Consider the following 22,444-nt stretch of genomic DNA (forward strand, 5'->3'; position numbering starts at 1 on the left):
TATTATTAGTATTTACAGATTAAATTTTTTTTAAATGCAGCAAAGAGGGTTTGGGTAATCCTGGCACAGTCAGGCTGGTTAGGCTCATCATCAGCTCAGGGCCCTTGCCCCCTCTACACGCAGCCCAGACAGCGAATGGGACTTCTCCCAGGAAGCGCTGCCTAGTCAAACCCACCCAGAAATTTTCGGAGAATGTGAAGACTCCCCAACACAACAGCCTTCTGCATTACCCAGATTGTCAGAAGGGCTGTATTCCTGGCAGCAAACCCGGGTACTCTCACAATGTCAGTCAACATATTGAGAGGTACCAAACCTAAGGCACGGAGAACAATGGGGAGCCGGACAACTTGGTACTTGGGATGCAAGCGTGACATTTCGAAAGCGAGCTCGGCATTTTTGCCATGTTTTTCCTCAATCTTGTTTATCACATTAGTGTCAAAAAGGACAGTAAATTCAATAAATTAAAATGATTTCATTGGCTTTATCAAAAAGGACAAGATCGGGTTTGTTGGCCTGGATGGTAGTAGTAGTAGTAGTAATGGTAGTAGTAGTAGTAGTAACCATTCGTAATAATATGGTAATATCACTGCGTGTTCCCGTGTGCAGGCCGTACATGTTCACAAATGGCGAAACCCACAAGAACGGGTACAGTTCTGACGGACCAAGGCTATTTTATTGTCATTTTAACTTTATCATTTCTGTCGGATTGTTATGTTTTACACTGCATATCTGAGTGAGTGAGTATGGTTTTACGCCGCTTTTAGCAATATTCCAGCAATATCACTGCGGGGGAAACCAGAAATGGGCTTCACACATGGTACCCATGTCGGGAATCGAACCAGCGTTTTCGGTGTAACGAGCGAACGTTTTAACCACTAGGCTACCCGACCGCCCCCTACATAGCTGAAAGTTCGCAAATCGTCAGTCATGTTTTGTTCACAATCTATTAAAAATGTAGGTACATTATTTTTTTCCAATTTTTACATTTTGCTGATAATCTTAAAGTTTGTACATTTGGGTATATGTTAATAAAAGGTTTGGAAGATAGATACATACACATGTGTATATTTGTGAAACCTTACCACCTTAATTGAGCAATCTTTGGAATGTATTGGCCTCTCGCCATCTCTCAGTAGTTCATCAGTTAATTAGACATGAATTAGAAATATTTTCGGACGGCGCATGAATATCTCGACGTTTGACGTGGGAAGGGTTAAGATATGTTCCCAAGTACTACTCCTACTGAATGCACATTTGCTCCTATAAATTATTCACCCGCTCCATGCATCTCTACCAAATGTACACGAACCCCTCATTGTTTCCTTGAAGCTCATGAGCCTATGGACTTGAGAAGGGTCCTTATACTACAACGCTAGATCCATGAGAAAACACTGACAAGCTTTCTCCGCATCCAATTTTCAGTCCAGCCTACAGGTGAGTTCGAAGCAGTACATTTCTTTTAAATATGTATATACGCTCGAGGACTTGTACAAATTTCAGAGAATAATATATCAAGGAAATTATTTTAGGATGTTAGGAATCCGGGTGAAGAACTGAGCGAATTGAAGTTTTTTGGCCATGGTAAATCCAATCTGTTATTGTACATTTTTTTTGTTAAATGCACGTACATCTACAGATTTCTAGCCAAAATGTATCACTTAATTGTTTTTTTAAAAGATTGGTATAGTCCTTTTTACATGGATTAACTTATATATGTGGCCGGCCTTCTGGAAAAACAATGATACTATGGTTGTAAAATACAATTTCTTCTTTTACAATACAAAAGATAACTCTTTAAAGATTGAAATGAAATTAAAAAGTCAATTTTAAAATATTATCTTCAAAATCATGTGTGATAATTTATTCTGGGTAATTGAAATTGGCACAACCGCGGTTTGTTAATCCCAAACAGTTTCAGTCAGGGTACTAAATTATTATTATCATTCTGGAGTGAGTCAGTTATCATGTTTATCGTCGCATCGGCAATATTGCGAGCTATTGCAAAAATGTGAGGAGGTTGCCCTGGAGTCCATCATTAATAACGTAATGTGACCATATGACGCCAGAACAGTCATTGTTAACAGTTTGTAGTTACCATGACAAAAAACATAAACAAAACAATAAACCACTGAAATGTCAGTCATTACTTACATGTTAATTATATTTTACCAACTCTACCATACATGGATGCCGTCGAACTCGGTTGTCATCCAAGCCGTTTAAGACGATAAAGGTGCTCTAACGTTTGAGAAACGTTTTCTGCCGTCTCACGTCGAAAAGAGTAGGTTAGCCGAGAAATGCTATTTTTTCGCAACATCTCTTGTCGATCAGCTCCGTTGAATATTCTAAAACATTAATTTAGTTAAAATTCGCCTGGAAACTGATTTATAACATCTCCTGCTATAATGTGGTAAATATTAAAGAACAAACTTATTTACTTTGTTTTGTGATTTCTATTCGCATTTCGATGGACGCTGGATATTTAAGTGCATCTGCGTCAAAGCTTTTAAATGTGTTTGTTGCTTTTATTTGAACAGAGCCTTACGGACAACATAATAATATTGGCAGTCCTTTAGAATAAAGTGCCGAGAATATTATAAGCCACAGAATTTGATATTTAGCTTTCTTGTTTACACCTGTGATTCAGACGCTGAAAAACTAATTTTAATTTGTCATGCCATCGCCAAACATTAATTCGTGTCGTGCGAGCTCGTATCAAACACATATTTATAGAACAGTTTAGGTAAGGCAATGTTCACCAGTCAGTAGGTTCTAAATGAAAACGGCTTTATAACTTATTAATTGGCAATCCCTTTTTAGCATTCTTACATCAACTAGAATATTGTATGTTGGAAACATCTATTCTTTAAATCCTAAGTTTCTTCACGTTCATGTGAATTTAATTGATGCTGGGTGAAAACAAATTCACATCTCGTTTCTCTTCATTTTAAAATGTTAGTGTATATGTGAGTTGGTGTATTTGACTCAGTTTGAAATACGTTGAATGGCAGAGCTAAGCCAAGCAGTGGAACGGATTGCTTCGCCTCCAAGTAGGATTTCATAGCATTTCAGTGTAACAGGCAATAAATCTTCCCCAGACACCGGTTCATTTATGCCATTTTTCATTGTAATGCCAGAACTGGATGTGAGCGAATCTAAGAACTTCATACTTAAAAGCACTCATTTGTTCATTTTAGTTCTTGTCATTCCAGAACACCGTTGTATTGACTAAATGTTATCAAAGTAATAACGCATAAAGGTAGTATTGTACAGATTTAGTAATATAGTTCAATTGTATTTTGATATATTCACATATTATAGATGTATAGTCCGTGGTCTAGAGGTAGAGCGTCCGCCAAGACGTTAAAAGATGGTAATTGTTGTTACCCTGTCTGGCGCTCGGCAATAAGGGGCTATAACAAGGACTGGTCGGCTCGGAGTCAGTATACTGTGTCTAAGAGGGTATTTATGTTAAACTGCGGCATGGTATCTCAATGGGCTAGCACTATTACAAGCAGCCACACGCACACATGCATGCACGTCGCTATATAAGTGCTATAATCTAGGACGCGACGTTAAACCCCATTTCACCTCATCTCACCTTGAAGAGATACGGTATCCCATGTTTTCAAAATGTCAAAGTATATTCTTCGATCTGGAGAGAAATGTTGTGAACAGTACATGATATCATACAGGTATAGACACAAAATAACTTGAGGCAATGGAACAAAATAAATGTCCAGTAAAATAAGTAGGGGGTCTATCACGTTTGGAATGTGGACAAACTTGAGGAACGTGGAGTGATCAAGTACTTGCAAAACACGTACAACAGATGGGAAGGATGCCTCTTCCTATGACACCGTACAGAGGTGGAGAGCAGAGTTTAAACGTGGCAGAGAGAGTCTTGAAGACGATCTCGGGCCTGGAAGGCCTGTGACGGTCAGCACAACCAGAACTCCAGAGAATCCACAATATGGAGATGACCGACCGCCGAATGAATGAGCGTCATGCTGCTAGTTCAGTATGCATTACCCAAAGCTTCCGCCATCTGATCAAAAACTCACCAAACCCACGTCGCGTGGTACTCTAGCTCTGTTAGAAGCTGAACCATGCAACGATTTGTGACGATGGAGGAAACCTGGGTTTAAAACAACAGTCAAAAGATTGGAGACATCTGTTATAACCACCAAAGAACGAAAAGACTCTCCCATCAGCTGGAAAGGTTATGGCCCACCTGTTCTCGGATGCCGAAGGTGTCATCGTGGTAGATTATCTTCCAAAAGGTCAGGAAATAAACGGAAAATATTATACTGCGCCTTTAAGGTGATTACGGGATGAACTTGAAACCAAGGGACGTTTGAATCTGAGAAAAGGTGTGCTCGTCCATCTCGACAATGCAGGGGTGTGGCTTTGAACACCTTCAGCACTCACCTTATTTCCCTGACCGGCTCTGTCAGATGGCATCTGTTCCCAAACATGAAGAAAGCTCAAGCCGGAACCCATTCTAATCGAAATATGATGTCAAAGCAGCCGTGGAGAACTTCTGAACAACCAAGAGAAGGACTTCTTCGAAACTGAATAAAATTCCCCTATAACGTTGGCAAAAGTGAATCATTGCGGATAATGGTGAAAAATACATAATTTTATGTCTTCAGGTCAAATTTTTCCATGTTTGTCCCAGAACATTTTCTGTCATCCCTTGATTATTGGGACTCATGATGTACGAGTGGGGAAAATCGTTGTTACAGATGTTGCAAATAATCCGTCTAAGTTTTGTTCATATCATATCAATACTTCAATTACCTCTATGCCTCGTCTCATGTGCAAAAAGCACACACTACTGATACTGTAGGTGAAAGCTAAGGAAAAACATCTCTACCTGGTTTGAGGAAACTCCATTGAATTCAGGCCTATAACATGCAGAATATGTTAACTGTGACGAATCTGTAATAATACCACAGGTCGCGAGTGTCATTAGATGAATTACTACCCCTGATGTGACGAATAAAATAATCATTAAAGGATCACACTGCCCTGGGTCATGTGCCCACTTCACTACCGGAACCGAAGTTATATTAAGTGCCTTGTGTGAACATAATGCATTGTTTCTATGCAATTAGGCAACTGTTCAATTTGTATATATTGTTGTACATCATAATATTGAGTACGAGACAAAGAAAATTATGTTTAAACGGCTAGAATCAAACTTGCTGGGACTGCTCATTTGTCACCTCCTAGCTCCCCTTTAAGAGTTTGTCGGCCACCCGAAGATGGCACCTTGTGGCATTCAAGCCTGTGGCTAAATGATTCAATTGTGTTGACTGATATTTTAGTGATATTATCATTATACATGGCAGTGTACGCGGACCTAGAGGAGGTGAGTGAGTGAGTGAGTTGGGTTTAACGCCGCTTTTAACAGTAATGTGAGAGGAAAGCCCGAAATGATGCAGGTCTCAGACGGTTACCACTTCGGTGATACCCGCGAAAAAAGAATATTAAATTGACTATTTTATTAATTTAAAAAGAACTTCCACTTTTTAAAAAAGCTTTGGCAGAAATTTGAATGGTTGTCATCTTAAAATAGAACCTTATATTTAGCATATGCGGATCGAGAGGAGAGCTACAGGGTTGTCCATTCCCCCTCCCCTCCTATTATTTAAACATATTAAACACTCATACATTCGACAGCGTTATAGGTGATCGCGGATACTATAAGTAAGAAGGCTTGTTTTTACATTTGGTGATACGTTTTTACAACATTAACGAAATATTATTTTCTAAAACGTTGTATCGGAGCTTATACAATGTCAGACATCACATTCTGTTGTGAGCAATATGTGTTGCTTAATCCACCTAATGATATCATGTAAGCCACAAGAAACAAGACTGCGTTAGTGTTGGTATCAGCTCATAACGTTCATGTACAAAGATAGCAGTTTGGAACATGATATTCCGTCTGTGTCTATATGCATATTGACACTGTATACAGTCAATAGTCATAAGGTATTATTTCATGCGAAATCCGCAACAATTCTCTAGGGTATCTGCCCTGCCATTGTATCAAAGCCAGTGCTCTATATTGAATTTAGAACGAATAGCGTTTACCGAGAAATGTACATAGCACCGCTTTCCGACAGCTAAGGGCATTGAATTGACTATGAAACAGCTGGCGACTGGATGATGGTCGTGAAATCTCATCTGCGTCAGGAACAAATGGGAATATGATGATTGAAATGACTGGAAATGACAGACAGCAATACCACGGCTTTAACCCCTGATCAGTCCCCGTTTGGAAAATCATATGGTCTGGTCACGTGGCTCTTAAGGCGACCTGTTCTCTTATGGTTCAGGGAGAGTAAATACGTTTGGTTTGAACAGCCACATTTACTGTGACTGAAGTTTCCTGAAGGGGTTTAAGGATGCATTCTAGATTATTGTACTTTTATTACAACGATTATGCACGTGTGTGTGCGTGTGCGTGCGCTAAGCTCAAGCACGCGACACGCACGCCCAGTTAACACACGCGGCACACACGCAGAACACATTCCAAGCTGACATCCTCGATCCACACGCCCAGCTTTCCACAAGATCAGCTCACACACGCGACCCACACGCCTAGTTCAAACACGTGACTCACAAGGCCAGCTCACACACGCGACCCACACGCCCAACTTACACACGCGACTCACATGTCAAGCTCTCACAAGTGACCCACAAGCCCAACTCAAACACGCGACCCACACGCCTAGTTCACACACGTGACTCACAAGGCCAGCTCACACACGCGACCCACACGCCCAACTCACAAACGCGACACACACGTCAAGCTGTCACAAGTGACCCACAAGCCCAACTCACACACGCGACCCACACGCCTAGTTCACACACGTGACTCACAAGGCCAGCTCACACACGCAACTCGCAAGCCCAGCTCACACACGCGACCCACATACCCAACTCACACAGGCGACCCACGCACCTAGCTCACACACGTGACTCACAAGCCCGGCTCACGCACGCGACCCACACGCCCAACTCACACACGTGAGTCACAAGCCCAGCTCACACACTCGACCCACATACCCAATTCACACACGCGACCCACACGCCTAGCTTACACACGTGACTCACAAGCCCGGCCCACACACGCGAACCACAGGCCCAACTCACACACGCGACCCACACGCCTAGCGCACACACGCCACCCACACGTCCAGCTCAAACACGCGGCCCACACGCCCAGCTCTCACAAGTGACCCACACGCCTAGCGCACACACGCGACCCACACGACCAACTCACACATGCGACCCACACGCCCAGCTCACACACGCGACTCACACGCCAAGCTCACACAAGCCACCAACATGCCCAACTTACACACTGGACACTGCACACACCCAGGCAACGCGCCCTAATATTATTTGGTAATTGACAGCAAGAAGTGTGTTCGATGAAAATGAACATGACACGTTCGGACGGTAGTCATGATTTCTGTTATCGTGTAAAAGTTCTCAGCCCTAATAACCACAGAATTAATAGCATCTGACATCATGAAAATCACAAGTAGGAACATGTTTCACAAGGATCGCACTTTACATTCCAACGACATTTAAGTTAAGATGGACTCGGTCAAAATAAATATTTATTTCACACATAAAATATCGATCTCTTCAATCTAGATCTGCACATATTTGAGAATGATGTAAATAATCAGCCTGTCTATTATCATCCGCCGAACATAAGGTTTCAACTCTTGCTCTGCGCTCTCGACGGGTTAAAACTGCCCTCCGCAACAAAGCTAATACGAAAATTGGAGTACGTGTTTTGGATTTGTTGCTGCATAAAACATGCGTGGGATATCGCGCTATTAGTATCAAATACTCTTTCGTTGCACCTTCGATTTCACCCTTAATGAAATTAATGTGAAATGGTTTACCGGAACATGTATGGCGATGTTGGCGAAGGTCTTAGCGAGGTGGGATTTATAAATGATCAGTGATGGAGCCAACATGACTATCACACATGCTTCTCATCCCTTGTGTCACTTAAATACATGGATACATGCCAGAATATCAATCGATATTCAGCCCATTCAGGAAAAACGCAAGTGAGCTTTTGTCTGGCGCTTTGCGTTAGTGACCGATCGGCGAGGTGGGGGTCAGCTGTGATATTTCTGTCGTAGGTTGTAAAGTTTTACAATGTCTTAAAGACAAAGGTGTTGATTTAAAAAAACTTGGCTCATCCTTACCATTACCAGATGTGATCTCAACCATATTAGGAAACAAATCCAGGATGTATTACGTACATGCAGGTGTATGTAGTTGTATTTAGTCATTAATCCTTAAGCTTTCTACTGGCATCATGTAGACTTACCTTAAGCTTTATACTGACATCATGTAAGTGTACCTAAGCTTTTTACTGACATCAAGTAGGCGTACCTTAAGCTCTTTACTGACATCATGTAGGTGTATCTTAAGCTTTTTACTAACATCAAGTAGGTGTATCTTAAGCTTTTTACTGACATCATGTAGGTGTATCTTATGCTTTTTACTGACATCATGTAGGTGTATCTTATGCTTTTTACTGACATCATGTAGGTGTATTTCAGTTATTTACTGACATCATGTAGGTGTATCTTAAGCTTTTTACTGACATCATGTAGGTGTAGCTGAGCTTTTTACGGACATCATGTAGGTGTATCTTAAGCTCTTTACTGACATCATGTAGGTGTATCTAATGCTTTTTACTGACATCATGTAGGTGTATCTTAAGCTTTTTACTGACATCATGTAGGTGTATTTAAGTTATTTACTGACATCATGTAGGTGTATCTTATGCTTTTTACTGACATAAAGTAGGTGTATCTTAAGCTTTTTACTGACATCATGTAGGTGTATCTTATGCTTTTTACGTACATCATGTAGGTGTATCTTAAGAATTTTACTGACATCATGTAGGTGTATCTTATGCTTTTACTGGCATCATGTAGGTGTATCTTAAGCTCTTTACTGACATCATGTAGGTGTATCTTATGTTTTTTACTGACATCATGTAGGTGTATCTTATGCTTTTTACTGACATCATGTGGGTGTATCTTAAGCTTTTTACTGACATCATGTAGGTGTATCTTATGCTTTTTACTGACATCATGTAGGTGTATCTTAAGCTTTTTACTGACATCATGTAGGTGTATCTTAAGCTCTTTACTGACATCATGTAGGTGTATCTTATGCTTTTACTGGCATCATGTAGGTGTATCTTAAGCTCTTTACTGACATCATGTAGGTGTATCTTATGTTTTTTACTGACATCATGTAGGTGTATCTTATGCTTTTTACTGACATCATGTGGGTGTATCTTAAGCTTTTTACGGACATCATGTAGGTGTATCTTATGCTTTTTATTGACATCATGTAGGTGTATCTTAAAATTTTTACTGACATCATGTAGGTGTACCTTAAGATTTTTACTGACATCATGTAGGTGTATCTAATGCTTTTTACTGACATCATGTAGGTGTAGCTGAGCTTTTTACTGACATCATGTAGGTGTATCTAATGCTTTTTACTGACATCATGTAGGTGTATCTTAAGCTTTTTACGGACATCATGTAGGTGTATCTTATGCTTTTTACTGACATCATGTAGGTGTAGCTGAGCTTTTTACTGACATCATGTAGGTGTATCTAATGCTTTTAACTGACATCATGTAGGTGTATCTTAAGCTTTTTACTGACATCACGTAGGTGTAGCTGAGCTTTTTACGAACATCATGTAGGTGTATCTTAAGCTTTTTACTGACATCATGTAGGTGTAGCTGAGCTTTTTACTGACATCATGTAGGTGTATCTAATGCTATTTACTGACATCATGTAGGTGTATCTTATGCTTTTTACTGACATCATGTAGGTGTATCTTATGCTTTTTACTGACATCATGTAGGTGTATCTTAAGCTCTTTACTGACATCATGTAGGTGTATCTTATGCTTTTTACGGACATCATGTAGGTGCATCTTATGCTTTTTACGGACATCATGTAGGTGTATCTTAAGCTTTTTACTGACATCATGTAGGTGTATCTTAAGCTTTTTACGGACATCATGTAGGTGTATCTTATGCTTTTTATTGACATCATGTAGGTGTATCTTAAAATTTTTACTGACATCATGTAGGTGTACCTTAAGATTTTTACTGACATCATGTAGGTGTATCTAATGCTTTTTACTGACATCATGTAGGTGTAGCTGAGCTTTTTACTGACATCATGTAGGTGTATCTAATGCTTTTTACTGACATCATGTAGGTGTATCTTAAGCTTTTTACGGACATCATGTAGGTGTATCTTATGCTTTTTACTGACATCATGTAGGTGTAGCTGAGCTTTTTACTGACATCATGTAGGTGTATCTAATGCTTTTAACTGACATCATGTAGGTGTATCTTAAGCTTTTTACTGACATCACGTAGGTGTAGCTGAGCTTTTTACGAACATCATGTAGGTGTATCTTAAGCTTTTTACTGACATCATGTAGGTGTAGCTGAGCTTTTTACTGACATCATGTAGGTGTATCTAATGCTATTTACTGACATCATGTAGGTGTATCTTATGCTTTTTACTGACATCATGTAGGTGTATCTTAAGCTTTTTACTGACATCATGTAGGTGTATCTTAAGCTTTTTACTGACATCATGTAGGTGTATCTTAAGCTCTTTACTGACATCATGTAGGTGTATCTTATGCTTTTTACGGACATCATGTAGGTGCATCTTATGCTTTTTACGGACATCATGTAGGTGTATCTTAAGCTTTTTACTGACATCATGTAGGTGTATCTTATGCTTTTTACTGACATCACGTAGGTGTATTTTATGCTTTTTACGGACATCATGTAGGTTTATCTTAAGCATTTTACCGACATCATGTAGGTTTATCTTAAGCTTTTTACCGAAATCATGTAGGTGTATCTTAAGCTTTTTACTGACATCATGTAGGTGTAGCTGAGCTTTTTACTGACATCATGTAGGTGTATCTAATGCTTTTTACTGACATCATGTAGGTGTATCTTAAGCTTTTTACTGACATCATGTAGGTGTATCTTAAGCTTATTACTGACATCATGTAGGTGTATCTTAAGCTTTTTACTGACATCATGTAGGTGTAGCTGAGCTGTTTACGGACATCATGTAGGTGTATCTAATGCTATTTACTGACATCATGTAGGTGTATCTTATGCTTTTTACTGACATCATGTAGCTGTATCTTAAGCTTTTTACGGACATCATGTAGGTGTATCTTAAGCTTTTTACTGACATCATGTAGGTGTATCTTATGCTTTTTACGGACATCATGTAGGTGTATCTTAAGCTTTTTACTGACATCATGTAGGTGTATCTTATGCTTTTTACGGACATCACGTAGGTGTATCTTATGCCTTTTACGGACATCATGTAGGTTTATCTTAAGCTTTTTACCGACATCATGTAGGTGTATCTTAAGCTTTTTACTGACATCATGTAGGTGTAGCTGAGCTTTTTACTGGCATCATGTAGGTGTATCTTAAGCTTTTTACTGACATCATGTCGGTGTATCTTAAGCTATTTACCGACATCACGTAGGTGTATCTTAAGCTATTTACCGATATCATGTAGGTGTAGCTAAACTTTTTACCGACATAATGCAGGTTTAGCTGAGCTTTATACTGGCACCACGTCGATACATTTGGAATAACCTACTGCTGCTTACCACAAATGTGTACATGTAAGAATATCTTAGGCTGTTCATAGCAAAGCATCATCTTAAAAGGTTAAAGCCAAAAACTGACATTGACACAGTTCACAATATAACAAGGCAACTTCCCAAAAATTGTCTGAAATAGGGAGTATGATCAAGTAACTGCTTTCGATATGCATACTTATATACCCCTTATTCCAGGTGGGAGCGAATGCATTCTCTTCGACAACGATTCGAAGGAATGACGACAACATTAATATTGCATTGCTGATCACAACTACCATAATTACATTCAATAAGCGCTTGAAACGCAGGCTCACTCAAAGTGCTAACATCGTAAAAGTGGGCTTGAATCATAAGGACATTTTAAAGGATAGACTAAGGAGCTATTCCTGTTGTGCATCAATAAGAGTCAAAGTCTTTACGATACTTCAAGATTCATATTACAGGATCAGTGACCACCTGAAAAGACTGGTGCGGGTGATTAAATGTATATTCGTATCTATGTTTTTAATGGTTCTCTTCTCGCGTGATAATTTGAAACCCTTGTGATATAACAGTGGTCGTAACAATAGCTAAAAAACAGTTAACTCGAAACACATTTTATTTCTGTATACGTTTGTGTTCTACTGTTACAGCGTCAGCATCAGTATCAAAATGTTAGAGAACGTGAATTCTAATACTCAAAGCCTACAATCTATTTTTCTAAAGCAATAAACTACCGACATATCTGCCAAGGTGACGCATTGTGGCTTTATGTGCAACTTTAACATAGCTGGAGTTATCTACACTAAAGTACGTGCCCGAACGTACATTATTTGGAAGAAACTTTGATCTATTACGTAAATTATTATTGCATCCAATTTCAACGATAAATTACTGAAGGCTTGGTTGACAATGGTCTGATTTACAAACGGCATTTCGGGTCGTCGCTTTGACGAGACTTAATTCTATTGATCCGCAAAAGGATGTTTCTGTCACATAAAACACGACTTTAATCTCATAGCACTCAAGCAGATGGAGAGATTTTTCTTATTTGACGGGTTTCCGTATTGTCATTGCCAGCTATATTACTTAAGGAGAAGCAATGCGAATGTCGTTAAGCTATCGGAACGACAAATGCAGAAGAGGATTGCAACTGTGCGGCGTAAGGCAGAAACAAACGCTTATTTTTTATACAAATTGTGAGAGTGGAGGGTGCTACTGGAAGGGCAGGGTATGTTTACCCTTTTCGCGAACACCTGTTGTCATTACTGATTTTCGGGGCCACGAGTGGCCCAGTCGTCAAAGGCGCCGCGATTCGCTGTAATCGAATCGCTGTATTCGATTGGTAATTATCTAATAACTGCTCTCAGCCAGGTCACAATGCGATGACAAGGACGCTCGAACCTGACCCCATCGGAGCTTTGACCTTGTTCGAAAGAAATATCGACCGAAAGTATATTGCCGCTCGCAGACGCCATGTTGTTTTCTAGCAGACGAAGTAAATACTGATCATGTGACAGGCCTATAGTTTTCATATGGCTGTCAGTGTTCGAGGTCAGTGTCACGTGTTTTTAAGCAAACTTTTTTTTATCAGTTTTCTGTTGTTAGGTCAGAATTGTCATAGAGGGTACATAAAGTGCTGATAAGAATGAGCCACAATCGACAGGTTGATATTGGAGAGAATGCACTCTGCCCAGTATCCGAAATAAAGGCAAAGAAAATGTCGGCGAAAGGTTAAAAGACAGCAATGTAGAATAACCATGATTTGGCATTTTGACTGCCCAATGAGCAGGTTAAAATATACTGAACCAAATTAAAAACTTCACAATCCTAAAATTTTAACATTTTGACCAGTTATCATTGTGGGCCCTTATTGTGTATTTAAACAGTAATGGCCACGTATTGTCTTCAGATAACACCCGTTTTGTGCAGGTGAATCGATCAAAATCATGTGCACAGCACTATAGTGGCAAAAGTGGTTTTTCCCGTGCAACTGGTCACGTGGCCATAATACCGCACGTGTTTTCAGCCATACTTGCTAGCAGTCATTAACAAAAAAAGGAAAACACAAGAAAACAAAAGTCTTTACGGCCATTTGTCATGCCACGCCTTTCAAATGTGCAACGTGAACGTGCCATCGGCATATTGCAGACGGGAACGTCCGTAGCTGAAGTCGCAAGGATGATGGGTTGTAGTCGACGGATTGTTTATGATTTACAGACGCGTCTACAGCAAACGGGTACCACCGCCGATCGCCCTCGGCCAGGTTGACCACGTGTGATGTCACATGCAGAGGATCGTCAGATTGTATTACGTCACCCCCGTAACCGATTTTTGACGGCTACATCAACCAGAAATGAACTGTTTAGGGGTAGACTGAGTGCGCAAACTGTTCGAAACCGTCTGAGAATCGCTCACCTTCAAGCACGACGGCCATACTGCGGGCCGATTCTGACTCAATTACACAGACGTCAACGACAATTGTGGGCACAGCGACACTTACGATGGACTCAGAGGAATTGGAAATCAAGTCGTCCTCAGTGATGAATCCCGATTTAATCTTCGATTTGCTGATGGTAGGGCGAGGGTTTGGAGGCGCCGTCATGAACGTTACGCCCAGTGTTGTGTACAGGAAGTTGACAGATTTCGAGGCGGAAGTGTCATGGTGTGGGGTGCTTTCTGTGGCAATGCACGTTCCAGGCTTCTTGTCATCCGTGGCAACCTCAACGCTGCTGCTTACCGCGACCAGGTACTGGCACCAGAACTTCTGCATTTTATGGCAGCACATGGACCCGGTTTGATCTTCCAACACGACAATGCCAGACCCCACACAGCAATTTTGACAAGGAATTTCCTTCGGAATGCGGGAGTCAACGTCATGGACTGGCCGTCTGTGAACTCTCCAGAACCAACCACAGAATTTGCAAGATCTTGGCACCATTTTGCAGCAACAATGGCGTTGTCTTCCCAATCATCTCTTCACAAGCATCACAAGGTCCATGTGGAGGCGTTGTGTGGCAGTTGTCAACGCACATGGTGGCCATACACGCTACTGAAACACGCCATCAGATTCTCGTGCTTGGGACTTATGATTTAAACTGTTGATGTTATTACCGAATACCGTAGGTGCTTGGAACAAATTATGGTTACAACCATTAATTAAAATCCTTCTTTGGACATTAATGATTAAAAAATACCTTCTCTGATACATTTGTCCGTTGTATATCATATATGGGATTACTTTTAAAAATGTGAAGTTTTTAATTTGACTCAGTATACATATAATATATTATGTTTTTGTATGGATATGTAAAGAAGTTAAAATATTAGCACAGTATTTGGAAAATGAATAGAATTAAACGTTTGCTACATTTGATATCGGGAACATTTTACTCAGATTCTCTTTTCCAATCAATCATTGATATAAAAATGTAAATTTTCGGAGAAAAGCAGCACGAATTACTTAGAATTCTGTATTGCCGCTTTCGTTGTGTAATTTTGAAACAGGCAATTCAGGGTCTTGGTCGGCAACACAACGATGACAACAGACTGCTATTTCTAACAAAATATGTCCGGTAACCATGACAAATGCCATACCGTGCTTTACAAAGTCAGTTATCCTAACCACAGTTCATAGTATTCCATAGTTCCGTAGTCTTGTGTAGAGACCGTCTGTCCGGATAACGTAAGGTCGAGTTTCGATCCCTTGGCCGCGTCATACCAAAGGACGTTTAAAGCTGGTACTTGTTGTTACCTTGCCCGACGTTCGGCTATAAGGGGATACAACAAACTGGCAAACTTGGCGTCAGTATAGTGTGTCTAAGTGGGGTATCCATGTTAAAACTGATACAGGGTACATGTATCTCAAACTGGCATAAGCCAGGGCTGGTACACACACGTGGATGCACATCGCGGTATAACTGAAACAATCTTTAACGTGACGTTAAACCCCATTTGACCTCAACCGTTCATAATGTTTGTTCTCGATTACGTTGTGCTTGTCAGTTTGGTCGACATCAACAAGACGGATATGCTTATACTTGTTCATGCATGTGTAAACGTAGTGTCCGCTTTACAGCAGGTGATACAGCGTCTATCAGCAGTTACCCTTTGGATGGATTCTTCCGGATATAATGCAACGTAGTTCATTATAATCCATATAGTTTACGTTAAGCGAGTTGAGGAAAAAATATATAATTGTAATACTAGTAATAATTCACGCGCCATGCAGCATTGTTAATACATATATCATCGTTGACGTCGTATCTAACGACTTCACTGCAGAGGATGTTGATGATGATGATGAGGAGGAGGAGGAGGAACAGGAGGAGGAGGAGGAGGAGGAGGATGTCGGTTAGGCTGATGAGGATGATACTATACGTCAACACGGCTGAAGCAATTATAGGCGCGTTATTTATTTGATAAATATTGTACAATATTCTTATTAGAAATCATGTTTTTCCTCGACAATATGTACACCACGGACGTGTAAACGTATCATAAGTTAACAGCGGGACGTACAGGATTTAAGACCTGAATAAACTGAATGAGAGACCACGATGCAAAAGGTCAGTGGGAGTGCAGGAACGTTCAACTACATGTAATGTCCTTTGAATAATTCTATACCCTAAATGACAATATATTTATTTTACTATATCATAACCACGGGTTTACAAATCACTTGCAAAGAGGGATTATATCAAGAGTTCGCGAAAAGGTGAGCGTATAGTACCCCACCGGTAGCACCAGACAAAACACATACAAAGGCAAGTTCATAATCCACCCTAAAACACGGGAATGATACTATATCGGAATAATGTTCCTTAAGGTTGTCGTGTGGGATAGTGGTGTACAAAGTTGAAACATCAATGTTTTGACATTTGAGCTATTGGGAATCAATATAGCATGAACTCCACTTGTCTCAAAGGAGGAGTCAGTGAGTGAGTTGTGTTTTACGCCGCTTTTAACAGTATTCCAGTTATATCACGGCGTGTAAGCTTAATGTCGCAGGAAAGCCCGAAGTGATGCAGGTCTCAGACGTTTACCACTTAGGTGAAACCCACGAGCACGGGTACAAAGGAGGAATTGACATGTCTTCAGGTTTTAAAGCCTAGTCACAAGTTGATAGCACCGATGCGTTTGTTTCTTCTTAAGTTAACATACTGGCCATATAGATCGCAGTACAGGCTTTATACATGCCAAATGCATGCTATACATGTCACTTATACCAAGTTCTTTAATGAAACAATTAATGTTTTGATGCTAAGAATGGGTTTATTCCAATTCTGTTTCCTCTTTTGTAGTTTCTGCGTTGTACCAATAACAGCATCACGTGCACACGGACTTAACGATCTTATCATTACGAGTTCCCAACTTGCACAGATTTGGTTTTGTGAACATTACTTACTTACTTACTTACTTACTTACTTTCAGTAAGTCAATTATTATTTTGCATTCTTGTTTCAGTTACCAGAATGCTTGAGTGGAGCCGAATGTTGGCGTACGTGTTCGCCGTTGCTGCTTTGTCTCAATGTCTCATCAAGCCGACAGACTCCACGGAAACACGTGCTGCATTCTGGGACAACGCTGCGGGAAGACAACCATACAAGAAGCGCGACATGCAGTCCCTGAGCGCATTGCTGTCTCCACCAGATCGGTGCGTAGTCTTCGCATTATGTATGATTAATAGTCACTATTTAGTGTGAAAGCAAATATTTCTGTACGCCCAAACCTTTAAAGTTCCGTTGCATCAAGGAGGACGGGATATACAGTCTTGGCCAGGCAATGCAGTGGTTGACTGCATGAGCGCCGATCCGGGCACGATGACGCACCTTCCGCTCTGTAATACAGTGTAGCCAGCCGATCCTCAGGTGTCCATCTGATCCCCTTAAATTTGTTTCTTTGTTGTTTAACGCCGCACTCAGCAATATTCCAGCTATATGACGGCGATCTGTAAATAATCGAGTCTTGACCAGAAAATACAGTGATTGAGATCATGAGCATGGATCCACGCAATTGGGATACAATGACATGCATCAACCAAGTCAGCGATCCTGACCACCCGATACCTCTTACGACAAGCACAGTCGCCTTTCACAGCCAGCATCGGTTGCTGAAGAGCTATTCTACCCCGGATCTTCACGGGTCGATCCCCATTACTCGGGACTAGGGGTAACAAGGGACCTGATCTGCTCCCGAATCAGCATGGGGTGTTATCCATTAGTTGGATCAGTGAACACAATAATCATAGTGTCATCACTGATTTTCAATTATTGATACACATTATTTTCCTTGCTATTTTGTCTTTTTCGCTCCAATGAATCTGTTCCTGCAGATATTCAAGACTTATTATTTTCTGGCGTTGACGTTTTCAATTTACCGAATTAAACCACAGTGCCCTTAAAGATGATGACGGGGCAAAATTGTTACATCGCTTTAACCGAAATCGAGTTATCGTGATTCGAGTTCTAATTTAGGCTTTTCCTTGGCGTGAATCGTGTCATCGAATTGTTTACCATATTGCTTAGTTTACTATTTCGGTTTACACAACGAACCTTTGGGTTCAACAGTAAATAAAAGCGACAAAGCGTATTCCATATTCATAAGGATTCTCTGCTAAAAACAGAGTCGAGTGTGCGATTCTGGCTTTATCATCGGCATGTGTTAATGAATCATAATCACATGGTGATGATATCAGGTGTTATCGAAAAGGTGAGTGTATCCTGCTCCATCAGTGACACGCGTCACAAACACATGCAAAAGCAAGTCAATTGTAAACCAATAAAACATGGGTACATGTGGTACACGTCAAAGTAACTGATGCTCCAGATTTGGAAATGTCGTCCAAATGCAGACCATAAAACCTTTTGAAAGCTTTACTGAGCACTTGAATGCTGTAAACTTCACCAAACAACCAAGGAAACGTCATGCTATGATAGATACGGCATATTAAATACAAGAACATACTTTACCTTTTGTGACTATTCAGTTAAAGTTTGATCATATATGTCTCTGGAGACTCAACTGATACACATTCCGGGCACTTGCTTGAATTCAGCATCTTCAGCTTGTGCGCGAATAAAGCGATTTGTTCGGTAAAGTGAATCTTTAAATTGACAACCTTCTGATTATTTGTATCATGATTTGAATGTAAAGTGGTCATCTCTCAGTCCTTAGTGCCCGTTTAACATGGTTGCAAACGCCAGCAGTACGCTAACAACTTCAAGATCGCTCTTCGGCTTAGGATACAAGTGTCTCATAGCCAATGTACATTTTAATTACACATCATGTCAGGTAATTCTCAATTTATTTCCTAAAAAATCTGGCTTCGATTTCTTATAGGAAATTTGAATTTTAAGTGTTTTTCATTAACCTATTAAACACCGAAACAATAAATGTGATTTTTTTCCGTGATGTATTTTGTATTCAATAAATGGACCGTAATCGATACAAATACCGTCATAATGACATGAAGATGAACTAGAAGGACCCATATTTTATGATGCCTTGAATGTGGCAAGCTAAAAGAGGATTTTGCTATCTGGTCTTTTACACAAGCGATGCCGTGGTCTAGTCCATGGAACGTCTGTCCGTAGCGCGTAAGGTCGGGGGTTCGATCTCGGCCACATCATTCCAAATGACGTTAGAGGTTTCTGTTACCCTGCCTGGCTCTCGGCATTAAGGGGCTAAAACAAGGACTGGTCAATCAGAGTCAGTATACTGTGTCTGAGTGGGTATTCGTGTTAAACTGCGTCATAATATCTCAATGGGCTAGCACTATTACAAGGTATTAGTCCTGACTAGTACAAGCAGCCACACGCTCACACACACAAAAACACGTGCATGCATGTCGCTATATAAGTGCAATGATTTTTATTATATTAAACCCTTTTGTCATCCCACCACCTTCAACACAAGTAAACATAAAATCAGGAGGACTCTATGTGGTGTTTCCGTATTACGATCCATATACCATTTATCAGTTTTTCTGTAACGTCTGTGTCGCGAGGTAGTTACACTACTGTTCAAAACAAACCTTCACATGATCGCGGCCGGGACGCGGAATGTTCGCGTCATGTCCGCGAAACGTACTGCGTTAACAAACGTCCCCAATCACGTCCATTAGGTGAACGCAAACGAGGGGAACTTTGGTGTTGATCTAAGTAAATGTTTAAAATCTTTCCTTTTCCTTTTTTTTCTAACAGATCTGACGTAACTGTGGAGGACGTGGCCGATCTGATATCACAAGTCCCGGCAATGGCCAAAGCATTAGTCCAGCGCTTCGTGGATAGAGACGGTACTTCAAGACAATACCTTCTGTCATGCATTCCAGTTTATTTCTTTGTCTTGCCTACAAGTACTTTACGATGCAGTTTAAAATCGCATATTATAGTTACGCTAAAATCAGTTCGCCTTTATTGGTTTTTGATCATTTGGCTGTTGAAAGCTCTATTTCGATAACACCGGGGTTATAATTATACTTAAATTGATTTACATGCAAAGGTAGTTAGTTATATGTTCCATTCATTTTATGCTTCTGTGCTTGTGTTGTTTTCTAATGTTATTATTACAAAGTACCCCTGTTAATTTTAAATTTATTGCAATTGATGTTATTGACAAATGAAGGTATCTTGTGTCCATTGGAGCAGCACGAAGCCTTTCCGGAAACTGGAAGTCCTGATTTCAGGATTATTAAGATTAAAACTACGTTTTACTGAGAAAATGAACGTTAAACATTATGTCTTGAAAACAATTTGCAGGTGAAAATGAAGTATTTTATAAGCGGGAATTATTTTTGCTTTCTCTCTTGGTGCATGATTGAAATAGTTGTAAATGAAAAATGGCATTACAACAATCTCATGAAACAATAGGTGGGCTACATTTGCAAAAACGACCACCGAACCACCCGGTTATAAGTGCGTTAATATACATTTACGTCGTTTTTAGCATTAACACAGCAATATCACGACGGGGATACCTACAATGGCTCAAAGCATTGTGCCCATGTGGGATATCGAACCCGAGTGCTTTGTGAAACCTACGAACGTGCTTTAATCACAGGCCGAGTCAGTTGTCAGAAAGCGGAGGAACATTATTTGCCAAAATTATCCAAACTCTTGCAAAATGTAAAGTAAGTCATGTAATGAGCCAAAGTAAATTGAAATATTGAATAAAAGTTCTTGCATACAGCTAGTTTACTGTTACAGAGAATTTCTATTCAGGAAACTACGTTTATAACGAACTGTCAGATATAACGAACTTATGTTTTAGTCCCGGCTTTGTGTTGCATATATGCTGTATATATTTATGAATAAAACGAACAATGGTTATTACGAAAACAAAATCCCTTTCAAATCCTAATATAAGTCGTTTCCAAAAACGGAACACACAAACATGAAGAAAACACTTCTATCGATAAGCAGGTAATACTTTATTAAGATACCATAAGATCCATCTTTAATACAATTCATTGTCAGCTCACGAATGATACTATGGTTATAACGAACTCAGGGACTAATTTTAGTTCGTTATAACCGAAGTCCGTTATAAGCTTAAATACAGCAAATGGCCGGGACATAAAAAACAGTTCGTTATATCCTTCAGTTCGTGACAAGCGTGTTCGTTATAAACGTAGTTTACTGTACTAGTGAGCATTTAATCTATGTATCATTCAGCCCTTCTGATGACATGTCTTTGTTTCCAGGAGACGGACTAATAAGCGAAGAAGAACTGATGGATCTTTGGAAATGACACTCACGTAACGCAGATATAATGTGACGCCACTATGTATATTCGGAGAAAATATGTGAAATCGCAAGACATAGCCGATGGACTTTTTATACTTAAAAGACCATCGAGTCTGACTGTAAGCAATCAGTCTCATCCCCCTTTCTACACGAAAACCCTGCCCATTCTAACCCGGACAGTATCCGCTTAAAAAAACAGACTTTACATATTCCATAAAATTATATTTCTTACATTTACTGTATGGGATTTGGAGTACATAGTATTGCTTTATAGAAGTAAATTTTGTTGTCTACATAGAAAATTGTTGAAAATCCATATGAGGCAATCTAACATATACCCGTTTGATAATAACGGTAAATTTTATTTGATGGTACCTTCAGCATTAACTATTACCATTTGTAGTGAAAACACGAATAAAGAAATTTGGTCGATAGTTTCCGTTACTTTGTTTTAACCTTATTGTAAAGTGATGTATGTTGTAAATGATGTATGTAGGTATATCCCTATTTGATACGGATTCACATGCTTATGGTGTAGTCGAACTCTAAACCAGCATATATTTCTTATGGTTATGGGAATGGTATCGACGCTTTTATTTACTTGCCATTACTCAAAGGACGCTCATATGTAAAATTGATTGCATCCACGTTATCTCTTCGGACATGGGGCATGACTGCAAAAACATTTACCAATCACATCTACTTCCTAGAGAGTCTATACAGTACAGGCTTGGTACTCACATATCTGGTGATGCGGATCTACAATTTAGACGGATGGTATTGACAAAAAACGATTTACGATTCCGACTACATTATAAGTATGTGTTTATCAATTACTATTTAGGGGCGGTCGGATAGCCTGGTGGTTAAAGCGTTCGCTCGTCATCCGGGCTCGATTCCCGAGATGGGTACAATATGTGAAGCCCATTTCTGGTGTCCCCAGCCGTGATATTGCTGGAATATTGCTAAAAGCGGCGTAA

At 40.0% G+C, this 22,444-nt stretch overlaps 1 protein-coding gene across 1 annotated transcript; it reads left to right on the forward strand.

The window, feature by feature from the left end:
* Positions 1-1,303: 1,303 nt before the first annotated feature.
* On the forward strand, positions 1,304-21,898 carry LOC139463469 (uncharacterized). The gene is made up of 4 exons (XM_071244740.1): positions 1,304-1,434; positions 17,185-17,374; positions 19,923-20,014; positions 21,422-21,898. The coding sequence occupies exons 2-4, from the start codon at positions 17,193-17,195 to the stop codon at positions 21,466-21,468; spliced, it is 321 nt and encodes a 106-aa protein (XP_071100841.1). The 5' UTR covers positions 1,304-1,434; positions 17,185-17,192; the 3' UTR covers positions 21,469-21,898.
* Positions 21,899-22,444: the final 546 nt, after the last annotated feature.

This window comes from Haliotis cracherodii, unplaced genomic scaffold (genome assembly GCF_022045235.1).
Source record: "Haliotis cracherodii isolate W230 unplaced genomic scaffold, xgHalCrac1.p SCAF_16, whole genome shotgun sequence".
In the NCBI taxonomy this organism is placed as follows: Eukaryota; Metazoa; Mollusca; class Gastropoda; order Lepetellida; family Haliotidae; genus Haliotis; species Haliotis cracherodii.